General features: G+C 42.5%; 1 protein-coding gene across 1 annotated transcript in view; it reads left to right on the forward strand.

The window, feature by feature from the left end:
* Positions 1-3,298: 3,298 nt before the first annotated feature.
* The window catches only part of LOC308105796 (protein unc-13 homolog C-like), a gene marked incomplete at its 5' end in the record, with an annotated part of 229,949 nt that continues 220,533 nt past the window's right edge, over positions 3,299-12,714 (forward strand). Inside the window, one exon of the mRNA XM_080456721.1 lies at positions 3,299-7,433. Coding sequence (XP_080312847.1) covers positions 3,299-7,433 — 4,135 coding nt within the window. The remainder of the gene's footprint in view (positions 7,434-12,714) is intronic.

The following is a 12,714-nucleotide window of genomic DNA, read 5'->3' on the forward strand; positions in this document are numbered from 1 at the left end:
CTGTTCAACTTCACCATTTAACCTGTCGTTCGTTGTGGTTCGTACCACTTAGTCCACTGTGTAATTTCGGGTCTGCTAAATCAGTGGTTCTCAACCTTCTCTGGATCAGGGCCCACTTGGAAATCTTGAAAGCCTCTGTGCTAAATGGCTGAGTTGTAAATTGTACAGTAGCTATACTAAAGTTGACGGCTACAAACATTCTACCTCAGGGCTTGCCTTATAACCCTCAAAAACACGAGGCTGAGAAATGCATCTGGAGTCCTTGGATTCGGTCCAGTTTACAGTGCTGGCAGAGCTGGTTCACCCTGGAAAACCCAGCCTTAAGGGCTATTTGCTAATGTCTGGTCCTGCTTCAGAACCCGGCGGCAAAGGCTAACCAGTGGTGAACAGTAGAGTGAAGTACATTTTCTTGAGTACTGTACTCATGTAAATTTTTTGGAGTATCTGTACTTTACTTGAGTATTTGTATTTTTGGACACTTGACTTTCACTCCATTACATTTCAAAGACAAATATCGTGCTTTTGACTCCACTACATTTATAAGAATGGAAAAAGTACATTATGAATTAACCACTTAAGCCCTATTCGAAATATACTGAAAATAGCAGATCTACAGGCTCACAACGCGTCACAATGCTATGCACTGCAAGCTTGTAGATCTGCTATTTTAACTATCATTGGTGTTTTAAAAAAATTCAGGAATATCTTAGATTTTGGGGGTAAAATAAAATGTTTTAATACAGCAATGCATTTTTTTTTTAACACCAGTACTTTAACTCAAGTACAAATTAGATTGGGCAACTTTCACTTGTAGTGGTGCAATATTTGACCAGGAGTATCTACAAATTGACTGTCCGTTGAGTACTTTGTCCACCACTGGTCCTGTTTCAGAGCCCGGCAGTGAAGGCTATAACTGTGACGTTATGTTTCACAGCTCATTTGAAGCGAGCATGCCTCTGTGGTCATGAGACTGTGGCTGCATGGGGCTCCAAAGCCCAGCACTAATGTGGAGCAGCTGTCAGATCCTCTGCACAATAAATAACTCTCGTTTCACTTCACTGACCAGATCAAATCTTAAACAAATACACCCCCCCCCCCTCCCCACCCCGCCCCACCTCAAGCTGTTTGAGGTTCAACACCACGCGTCCGGGTCCCCCAGCTGCTGTTCCGTTGTCCCCAGTGAGCCCTTTTGTGTCCTCGGTGTCCCTGGACGAGCCGTGCTAAATAGGCGTGACACTCGTGATTCAGCATGCTGAATCATTACAGTTATATCAGAGACACGGGGAAATCCAAATGGCTTAAAGTAAACCCCATCATCATTAGAGACATCATCGCTATCACCATCTTTATCGTTGTCGTCGTCGTCAGCTCATCATCGTTATCGTCAGCAGCATTATTATCAACATCTTCAAACCCCTCCCAGGCAAATTCTCCCTCCTTGCTGAAGGTCACAGTGGAGAAAACTGACAGTGCTGCCAATATGTAGAATAGAGCTACAGTACAGTAGCTCAGCCCAGTGGATTTGAATATTTTTTGGAAACCCCACCCGCCCCCCAAATCTGCATACAAACACACAAACACATACTGTACACACGCACACGCACACGCACACGCACACGCACACACACACACACACACACACACACACACACACACACACACACACACACACACACACACACACACACACACACACAGTGGTGGAAAAAGTACTAAAATTTTTCACTTAAGTAAAAGTAGCAATACTGCAATGTAGAAGTACTCTGTTACAAGTAAAAGTCCGGAATTAAACATTTACTTGAGTAAAAGTACAAAAGTATTGGTATCAAAATGTACTTAAAGTACCAAAAGTAAAAGTATTAAAATGTTTGAAAATAGCAAATCTACAAGCTCTGTGAGCTTGTAGATCTGCTATTTTCAAATAGGGCTAAAGTGGTTAATGTATGTTTTATAATGTAATAATTTATACTGTATCTGCAAAGTAACTAGTAGCTAAAGTTTTTAAATAACTGTAGTGGAGTAAAAGTACAATACTTGCCTCTATAGACAATTGGAAATGTGCACATGTTTCTCAAACATGTTAACCACCAGCCCTATATACTGTACTTATGCATAGCGTTGTGAGCTTGTAGATCTTGAAGATTGTAGACTATGTTGACTATTTTTGGGCGGTGTAGCCGCCCCTATAAGTGGGGTTGGGACACCTCATTAGCTGTATTGTGATTGGCTCATTAGTACACCCCTAGCTGTACTCTATTCAGCACTGTGATTGGCTAGCGAGACACATGATGACATTAATAACCTATAAATAGGATTATGCACTTCAAAAAATCCATATGTTTTTGAAGTGAGCTTCCATCACTATGATGACCACTGTGATGACCACACCGCCCACTTTTTTTTTTTATTTACATATAATGACCCAACAATGCAACGTGTTTAACCTCCAAACATGTGTGTGACTCGCAGCGCGTGATCTTTGCCGCTCGAACAGGGGGGGGGGGGGGGGCCTGTGGTTTGTGCAGGGACTGTTTTTAACAGAGAATTGGAGTAGTGGAGTGATTAGAATAATTGGCTCTCCTGCTGTAGAAACTGGTTAAGTCATTGTGACCAGTGGCTCTATCGAGGCTGACGGACACATGCAGATACACACGTGTACAGACACTGCCTCTTTTCTGCCTCTCTTAGCCCACTATTCTCTCTCTCTCTCTCTCTCTCTCTCTCTCTCTCTCTCTCTCTCTCTCTCTCTCTCTCTCTCTCTCTCTGTACCTAAGGCCACTAATGGGGTGCCGTGATGTTCCGTAGCATTTGGTGGGATGCCTGTGACATTTAAGAGTTTATGGGCAATGACAAAATGTAAAGACAATGTGTGGGCTTTGTGTGAAGAGCATTTCCATCCGTCTCTTAGACTTTAGACTACATTAGGGTTTGTGGATTGCCCTTTGTGAAACTGCAGCCATAATGCATGCTTTAAATGTAATATTTTTTCATTGCACTGATGGTAACTGAATGATTCTATAATATGGTGCATGTCTAGTTTTGTGTTTTTTTTAGGAAATTGTGTTTGAATTAAGTTTAATGTAAATATTCTGTTTCCCTTTTTTTCAGAGCAATGCACCTTATCTCTTGGAGGTCCACTGGATTTAAAAGAGTTTGTGAGTCTTCACCCGAACTGAGGTTTCAGTCAATCTGAGCTGAGATTCAACAAGTGCAGGTCGATTGTGCCTGACCCACCAATCTCTCTAAGCCAACCTTAGCTTCACTGGACGAAATATAAAACTGTACTGGATTGCCCTCCATGGTTTCTGCCCTAATCCAAACCATATCATCTTACATTGAAAAGATTTGCAAAGGAATGTTTACAAAGAAATTGGCGAACCCCATAAAGAAGAAAGCGAGTAGCGAAAATAAAGAGCCTAAATTGACCATCGATTTGCAAGCACGCATTATTCCAAACGTTTCCACCACGCTGAAGACCACTGTTAAAAAGATCTCCAAATGCTCTTCGGCACGTAACATATCACTTGAGGAAGACGACGGCAAGACCGACTCTCCATCGCTCTCACCCACGTTCAGCTATCGTGTAGCTATAGCCAACGGACTCCCCAAAAACATTCTTCTTTCAAACAATAATGAAAGTTTCTGTCCGGAGGTTCTCTCTTTTGACAGCAGCTACACTGACTCTCTGAGTGAGACCAAGCCCGTCCGTAGACTGGATGAACACAAATCTCACACCATGCCAGTGAGACGGAACAGGAAGAGCCTTATCAGCTTGGCTCCTTCTGATGGTAGCTCAGAGGGTGAGCGGGTGGAGCGTTCCAGCCTGCACACGCTCCGGCTGGGCGCCCTCCGTAAGTTGAGGAAATGGAAGAAGAGCCAGGAATGCGTTTCCTCAGACTCCGAGGTGAGCAACTGGAGAAAGACTCTGGGTATGCGGAGCAAGTCCCTGGATCGTGCGGGAAGGCAACAGAAGAGCTCCACCTTGGAGCCCGGTTCCTCCTCCACAGGATGCATCACCCAGACCCAGGACGTCATGGAGATGATCTTCAAGGAACTGCAGGGGATCAGTCAGATAGAGACGGAGCTGACCGAGCTTCGTGGCCATGTAAATGCCCTTAAGAGCTCCATCGATGAAATTTCTAGCAGTGTAGAAGTCGTGCAGAGTGAGATTGAGCAACTCCGCACAGGGTTTGTCCAGTCCAGAAGGGAAACGCGTGACATCCATGACTACATTAAACAGATCAGCCACCAGTCCAACAACTCAACTCTGAGGTTCCTCAATGTTCCTGAGGAAAGGCCAGAGAAAACAGAGAGTGTTATATATAGAATTCTGAAAGATAAAATGGGTTTTGTTGATGCACATAAAACTATTAAAATCGAGTTAGCACATAGGTTAGGACAACAAAGAGAATGTTCCAATGCAAAACCTCGCCCTATTATTGTTATATTTGCAACAACCCAAGAAAGGGACGTTGTCTTGAAAAAATGCTATAAACTTAAAGGGACAGGTATAACTGTCTCCACTGATAGTTTAACCCATGAAGGAAAGGAGAGAAAAGACAAAGCAATGTCCTCCTCACAAACCTATGAAAGCATGGATATAAAGGGCTCAGGGAAGGATAAGGTTGTAGAGAGTGATGACTGGGACTCAATGGACAGTGATAAAGAGCTAGATGAGTTGAGTAGGAATAAATATGCAATGGTGGTTTCAAAGCCTGTTCACAGAAGCAAATCAGAGAAGAGGAGGTCCCATAGCCGATGTGATGAAGCAGGGTACTCAGGCTCAGTTCACTATGCTGATGACACTTATGATGACCCAGAAAAACAAGGAAAGGCATACTACTCTGATTTGACCCCTGGCTGGCTTTCCAGTGACTTTTCCACCCCTAAACTCAGCCGCTCCGAATCTGATTGCTCAAAACTCTGTCAGTCATACTCTGAAGACTTCTCAGAGAGCCAGTACTTCACACGGGCCAATGGCTGCACCCTCATCTCCTCCTCAGATCAGGAGCTATGGCAGAGGAAACAAGAGGACATGGCATCCTCCTGGTATGCCAGCCCCAGCCTCCCACTCAGCCAGGAGAACCCACCATACACGGAGCATGGAAACGAGATGGAAACCACTGAAACTATCGACAGTGGGGTGAGCAATGGCTTGGTCTGCATGTCTGGGGACAGAAGTCACTACAGTGGCTCTCAGCTCTCTTTGCAGGCTGACCTTTCTCCCTGGAAAGACTGGCATCACCTGGAGCAAGGTGCCGACTCTGGCCTGGAGGCATCTATAGAGGTCAGCAGTCCCTTTGACCCCTCTACCATACCTGGTTTCCCAGAGAACATCACTAAGTGCCAGGAAGTCGACTTGCAATTTGAAGGGGATGAAGACTTCATGATGCTTGACAGAGACACTGTCCTACCGCCTATCACTACCCACATCATACCTCCAATTGCTGAGAGGGAGGTTGTCCACAAAACATCCAAGCGTCATTCTAAAGAGTGCTCAAAAGGTACCACTAAAGAAAGCACTAAAGTGACATCTAAAGAAACCTCTAAAGCGGCCTCCAGAGGTACCCATAAAGCATCTACTAAAGTGGCTCCTAAAGAGGAAATTCCCAAAGTACCACTTAAGGAAACTCCTAAGGTTTCAGCCAAGGCTGCACCTAAAGTGTCCTCAAAAGTATCCCCTAAAGATTCAGTAAAGGAGCTTCCTAAAGTAGCACGCAAAGAATCTTCACAAGTTCCACCTAAAGAGAGTCCTAAAATCACAACTAATGAAGCTACAAAGGCCGCTCCTAAAGAGCCGATTAAAGTAATTTCCAAAGCCCTTGCTAAAGAGGCCGCTGCAAAGGTGTCCTCTAGAGTGACCTCTAAAGATACCCCAATTGTGACTCCTAAAGCAAGCCCAATTGTGACTCCTAAAGCAAGTCCCAAAGAGTCACCTAAGGAGAGCCCTAAGATAACCCCAGTAATGAGTCCTGCTATAACCCCTAAAGAATCCCCTAAAGAGTCCCCTAAAGAGTCCCCTAAAGAATCCCCTAAAGAGTCCCCTAAAGAGTCCCCTAAAGAGCCCCCTAAAGTTATTGCTAAAGAGCCTATTCAACTTGTTCCTAGGGAAGGCCTTAAGGTTGTTGCAAAAGACACTGCAGTGACCTCTGTGACCCCTAAAGAGGGACCCAAGGAGGTCCCAAAAGTAGCCTCTTCGGAGACTCCTAAAGTACAATATACGGATGCTTCTTATGTGGCCCCTATTGAACCCCCTTATGTTGCACCCACAGAGGCTACGAAGGTAGCCCCTACAGAGGCTCCTATGGTTGCACCTAAAGAAACTCCTAAGGTGGCACCTAAAGAGGCCCCTAAAGTGGTCCAGAAGGCTAACACACTTCCCAAGGAGAAGTTCCCTGAACTTGATGTCAATCATAGCTTTCATCAGACCCAGACTAAGACTGCAACCATGTACCGCAGTCAGAGTGAAATCCGGACGGAAAAAGTAGAGGAAGTGCCCAAGACCTGGAGCAGCAGGCTCAGCATAGATCTCAGTGAGAAGTCCTTTGGTTTTGGCTTTGGCTCTACGCTACAAAGGGCCAAGTCAGCTATGGCGGTTGTATGGAAGCCGGGTGCTCCCACACCCACTGAAGAGCCACCCAATAAAACTCCACCCAATGCAACTCCTTCCTTCATGGGACGCTTCCGCAGACCGTCCACCTCTAATGCCAATGAGCCCAGCACGACCGTCAACTCAGAAGTCTACACGGAGCCCAAGGCGGAGGAAGATAAAAAAGAAGCAGTAGCAGAAGCTAAGGAACAGCCAGGAGATGATGAGACCGACTATGTTGAAGTGATGGAGCAGGTACTAGCTAACCTGGAAAACAAAACTAATGCCAATGAGACAGAGGACACAGAGGAGGCTGTGCAGGAGTATGAGACTTCTCAGGACTATGATATACCAGACGACACTGACACCTCTCCAGCCAATGGGGCTTCTCAGGATTTCGAGGCTTCAGAGGATTTCGAGGCACCTGCCGAGGCACCCGTCATGGAGTACGACTGCAGTCAGGATAAGCACTATGAGGAAGAGTACAGCGAGGACTACGAGAACCCAAATACAGAAGACACAGCCGAGTACGATGCCATGGTGGAGTATGTGGATGTAGAAGACCCAGACGAGGAAATAACGGAGGGGATGGATGAAGAAGATGATGAAGAGCTAGAGGAGTTCGAGGAGTTACCAGAGGAGACCACTGACGTGCCTGAGGTTCCTCCACCTGAAAAGGTGGAAGAACAGCAGGTCGAGGATGAAAACCAAAATGTTCCGGAGGAGAAGCCTGTCGAGGCTCCCGCTCCACCCAAGAAGCGAATCCGTCCAACTTTCAAGGAGGCGGCACTGAGGGCCTATAAGCAACAGATGGCTGAACTGGAGCAGCAGATCCTGGCAGGGGGTAGGACTCTTTTCTCCTTTTTTATTATGTGCAATTCTGGTGTAGTGATTTGTTTATAGCACATGCATCCATGACATGCTGCTTATGCATACAGTAAACAAATCTGCATCTTCACAGTATAGTAGTACCTGATGTGTTTTATGGTGAATTACTGATGAATAATAATCCCCTGCTACAATTATATCAGGGGCATCATAGTATGCAGTATAGTAAATTATAGTACATTATATTATTATATACATGGCATTGCACTGAAATATTATCTCAGTGCATTGCCAAGCTATTTCTTCTATTCTATTAGTGACAGCACAATAACAATGGTTTGCTATTGTGTGCTTACATTCCTATAGCAAAGCTGTTGAGTTATTAAACATCAATTCTGTAGGGATGTTGGCAATATATAGTGTCTTGGAATTTATGTTCCCACTGGTCCAAGCGATTCGTAGGTCTTTGTTTAGAGGACTTTCCTTTTAAGGTGGCTGTCTTGGTTATGGTCAAGGTTAGACTTTCACATGGTGATTCGCATGGTGTTGGATTACATTGTAGCAGGTTGGGTGGTTTGCAGGCAGTAACACTAAGTATGAACAATTTAATATCCAATGTTGTCGCTGTCGGGCAGAAACCTTTTTATCTTCATATTTCAACTTTAAGTTTTTTTTGTAAATGAAATACCCTACAGTACTTTGTGACTAAATAATATCAACATTGGATCCATTGGAACACAGGTTATTTTTTTTCCATTTCCTAGTAATGGTTTTGGTTTTGGTTTCCGCCCAACAGCGACAATATCCATATCGTTGCTATGGGGCAGGAACCTCTTATCTCTTATCTACTTGATCACAATACAGCACTGTAAATCAACTTTTGCTACTTTTGAATTTGAATCCTGAAAAGTAACAGTTTTGGACATACTGTACAGTATGAGTTTTCCAACCGACATAGACAATATTGTCACATACCCCATGCTCTCAATATGTAATATTCCAATATTTCTCTTGGGGCAATCAAGCTTTGTTTAAACCACCTGGTCAAGCAGCTTGTTTTTGTCATTTCTTTTTTATTATTATATATTTTTTTTACCTTGAACTAAACTCCAAAATAGTACACTTACAAAAATAATACTCTAGTGTCTCTGTAGTATTTGAGCCATGACTCAGAGTTAGATGTGTTTGAACAAAACATGGATGCATACTGTATATACGTATGTTAGCATTGATTCATTGAGGCAGAAAACGCTTTCATGTGGAATAAAAAACTTACTAGCAATGGTGGGTCCCAGCCAAGGGAATTTCCTCTCTTATTTAAAATGAAATAGGGCCGTTGACCTACAAGTGGAACAGCTAACAGCTACTGCAAGCTTGGGCATTTTCAATGAAGCAGGTGCGGTAGTACAGTGTATAGATATTACACAAAGTGCACCTGTAGGTAAAGAAACACTAATATGATAGATTATGGGCCAGACTATCCTGTAGGGGAACAACACCAATTAACCTACGGAGAGTAAACCTCTAAGCAGGATTTCCAACAACTCTTCGGGACAAATGTGGTGCACTCTAATGCTTAACCCATTCAATCCCGGAACGCATCTACAAATGTCTTCGAAATCCTAACAGTTTTCTGAAAAACATATGTTGCTATATCAGTGGTGCAAGGACCAACCAAAATGTATTTGGCCATGGACCCCCTATCTCAAAAGATTTTGTTCCAGGGACAGAAGCAAGGATTTGAGTTACAAATGTTCGCTTTAAAAAATAATATATATATATATATATATATATATATATATATATATATATATATATATATATATATATATATATATATATATATATATATATATATATATATATATATATCTTTGAATATATATATTCAAAGATTTGCACTAATGTTAAGGATTTTTGCACTATGAGCTTTTATATCTGCTACTTTTGAATAGCCCAGAAATCTAAAATGACACAGATGCGTTCCTGGTCATAATGGCTTAATTCATCATATGACTAGGGCTGTCACAATTATGACATTTTACTTGACAATCAATTGGCACACAAATAATTTTGATTAACGATTTAATTGTGTTTTTGCATTGAACGTTTGGCTTTTAGGGTCTGTAAACAACATTTCTCAGGGCAGATAATGACAAATGACTATAATATACAAAGAAATTACATTATTTAATAACCTTATGCTTTCGGAAATGTTCGAAAAATAGCGGAAATAGTTGATCTACAAGCATATGACTGCTTAGATCGGCTTTTGAATTTTGAAAAATGTATGAAAAGCTTTCAACATGGAAACGATTATGACTATTATAATGATTATGCAAAATAATTGCGATTATCTCAAATAATTGTGACAGGCCTGCATATGACCCACTGTGTCCCACTCCGAAAAAACCTGATCTACAATCATTGCGAGCTTGTAGATCATTTTTGGAGTGTGACACCGTCATATGACATAATAAAACAATAATAGAATGATAAACCCCAAGAGATGTGGTTTACTGTTAGGCGTTTGACTTGATGTGGATATTAATATTTACTCTAGCTCTGAATCCATAATTACACCAACATTTCTGGCTTTGACTTTAGCCTATAAAAAATCGAAGTCAAAGTGGGCAATAACTTTGTCTTTCAGCCTTTCTTTTTTTGGCACCAAAGACACATTTTCTCAGTGTTATTATAATTTAGTGTATTTGTTTAGTTGGTATGCCATAGTTGCCATGGTATTTTGCTGGGATGTGTTGTTGCCAATGGAGACAAAATAATCCCTGTGATAAAGATAAGATTTGAACCAAGTAAGGACCATCCCAGTAAGTCCAAACCATGTTTCCAGTCTGTCTAGCAATATTTTATGATCTACAGTGTAAGATCATTTACTTAATAAGGGCATACTTTGTGCTGTAATGTGGGTTATATCCAGATTGGAACATCAAAGTAATAATTTCAGGTTAAAAAATTAGTTTTTTAAAATTTTGGAAAGAGAACTCTTTCAATGATTCTAATCATGGAGGGTGGATTTTATATACAGGTCTGTAGTTGCTAAATACAGAAGCATCTAGTTTCAGATGTATGGTAGGTTAGGATGTAGAGTGTCCTTCCATAAGGGACTGATCGCCTACATGCTAATATTATTCAGACATTGACACAATGCTAAGAAAAAGTACAATGCATCTGTGACGGCTGACTGTGAATCAGGAAACAATCAGAGGCCATAGTTTTGGTCTGGGCACATTTCAATTCGACATACGTCCTGCATGTATGTAGACATGAAATCAAACACCAACAGCTATGGCGACCAGGTGGAGTAGCAGTTGATTAATTCTTGCTGTTGGTGTGATAGTGAGGATAATGGTGTGTCACTTTTATACTGTGTTAAGATTGGCTTAAAGGTTTGAATTTCACACTCCAAACGCTCTTTATTTATATTAGGACAGAAAAAACAACCTCCATAATGCCTCTGGAATGATGCCTCTGCAAAACACTAAAGAGCTGAAAAACAGCTTGGAAAATGAGATACTGGAGGGAGGCTTTAAGATTTCATTGATTAACGACCAGTAGCGAGATCACATGACCATATTGTATAAATCATGCATGGCGTTTGGCTGTTGTTGTTCAACGGCGTAAAGGACACATACCTAATGAGTGCCCATAAATGGGCACATAAGGACATACTGAAGGACCACAATTCTTGTCACGTGAGACTTTAGTGTCCTCCAGGGATTCAATGACATATTTCATGGCATCTCGACACAGTGAGAATACATCCTTCACTTGATTGGATAGATGGCATAGCCCGAGGAAAGGCACTGGGGTTGACTCAGGGGTTGACTCAGACTGTTTTGGGCATTAGAAGTGAAAGCTACTGCTTTAGAATTCAGCTTGACCTTTATACGTGACAAACTGTTCTCTGGTCAGCTGTGATCCTTTTCTCAGATACATACATCAATGGGTCCTAAGTATTATTTTGGTACATTTATAGCTGTCTGCCCAGATAAGATTTGGGTGCGAGGGCAATGCTCCCTGCCCTCTTCTAGCTTGATGACAGCGCGGCATGTCTAATTTATAGGACACTCAAGTCAGAGTGGAGCACTCTCCCGCCCCACCCTCTCTCTCTCTCTTCTCACACTTTTTTTTTTGTCTCTTTCCCACTCGTGTATTACTGTCTCTCGCTTTGCCTTCCAGCACCAACCCCCACCCCTCTCTCTCTCTCTCTCTCAACTAATGTGCGCTCACTGTGCTCGTGTTAGGCAGCACACTGGCCATCCCGGGACAGAGGGCAGGGTCCAGGTTGTTTGGGAGTCTCGGCAGTGCTTGTGACTCCCTGTCAGGGCCCTGTCTTCACTCAGCACATAGCGGCACAGTCCGTATTCAGATGCTAATTCGCACTCCCAAGGGCATACTGTAACCAGGTCAGCCTTACTTAGAATATTTATAGAGGTCTGCCGGCTTGTGAAGTTGCTGCTTTTGCTCCTGGGGGATCCAAAGAGGCAGACCCTTTTTTTTTTATGCTTACTGTGCCATATCTGGGAGTATGGCAAATGAAAGATACAGATCTGTTGTGGTTGTCGTTCTAGTTGAGAGGTTTCCACGCTTTCTTCGACTGACTGCCTGCCTCTGGCATTGTTGGATATAAAGTCTTACGCTGCACAGTTCGCGCTCAAAGCTGACAGAAGAGACATGACATCCAATGTATCTATATAAGAAAAACAAAACGGGGAGTACACATACCCCTGGCTATCCTGTCTAGTTTTGTGGAGTAATTAATTAATTAGCTTCTTTTTTAACTGCTGTGAGTATTCTCCCCTGGATGGTGTCAGCTTCAGTTCTCTCTCTCAGTGAGCCTTCCCCTCCAGTCGCTTCCACTCATAAAAAAAAACAGACAGTTTCACATAATTATGCCTTTTGTGGGCCTTGCCAAGGCCGTTACATAATGCAATGAGCTTAAGTGCTTTCTATCTGAGAACCTCGACTATCATTGTGAGGCCCGTTAAAGGGAGAGAGCATCTTGAAACCAGATGTTCAAATGATATTTCTTTTGTGATCTTGAACACCTAAACGTATACTGTACAATGACAATGGCCTGAGTCACTTTAAGGAATGTGAGCTGATGAAATAAATACATAAGGGATAGCTCTCTCTCTCAGTAACCTTAACCATAATTTAATGTGATACATGATGTTCTCTCTCTCTGCCTTTCATGAGCAAACAAAAGGACATATGGTTCATAAATTGTAATGATGTGGCAGGAAATATAACCATCAAATAAATGTCTCCAATGG

The sequence above is a fragment of the Gymnoscopelus braueri genome, assembly GCF_963280865.1.
Source record: "Gymnoscopelus braueri genome assembly, chromosome: 1".
NCBI classification, from domain to species: domain Eukaryota; kingdom Metazoa; phylum Chordata; class Actinopteri; order Myctophiformes; family Myctophidae; genus Gymnoscopelus; species Gymnoscopelus braueri.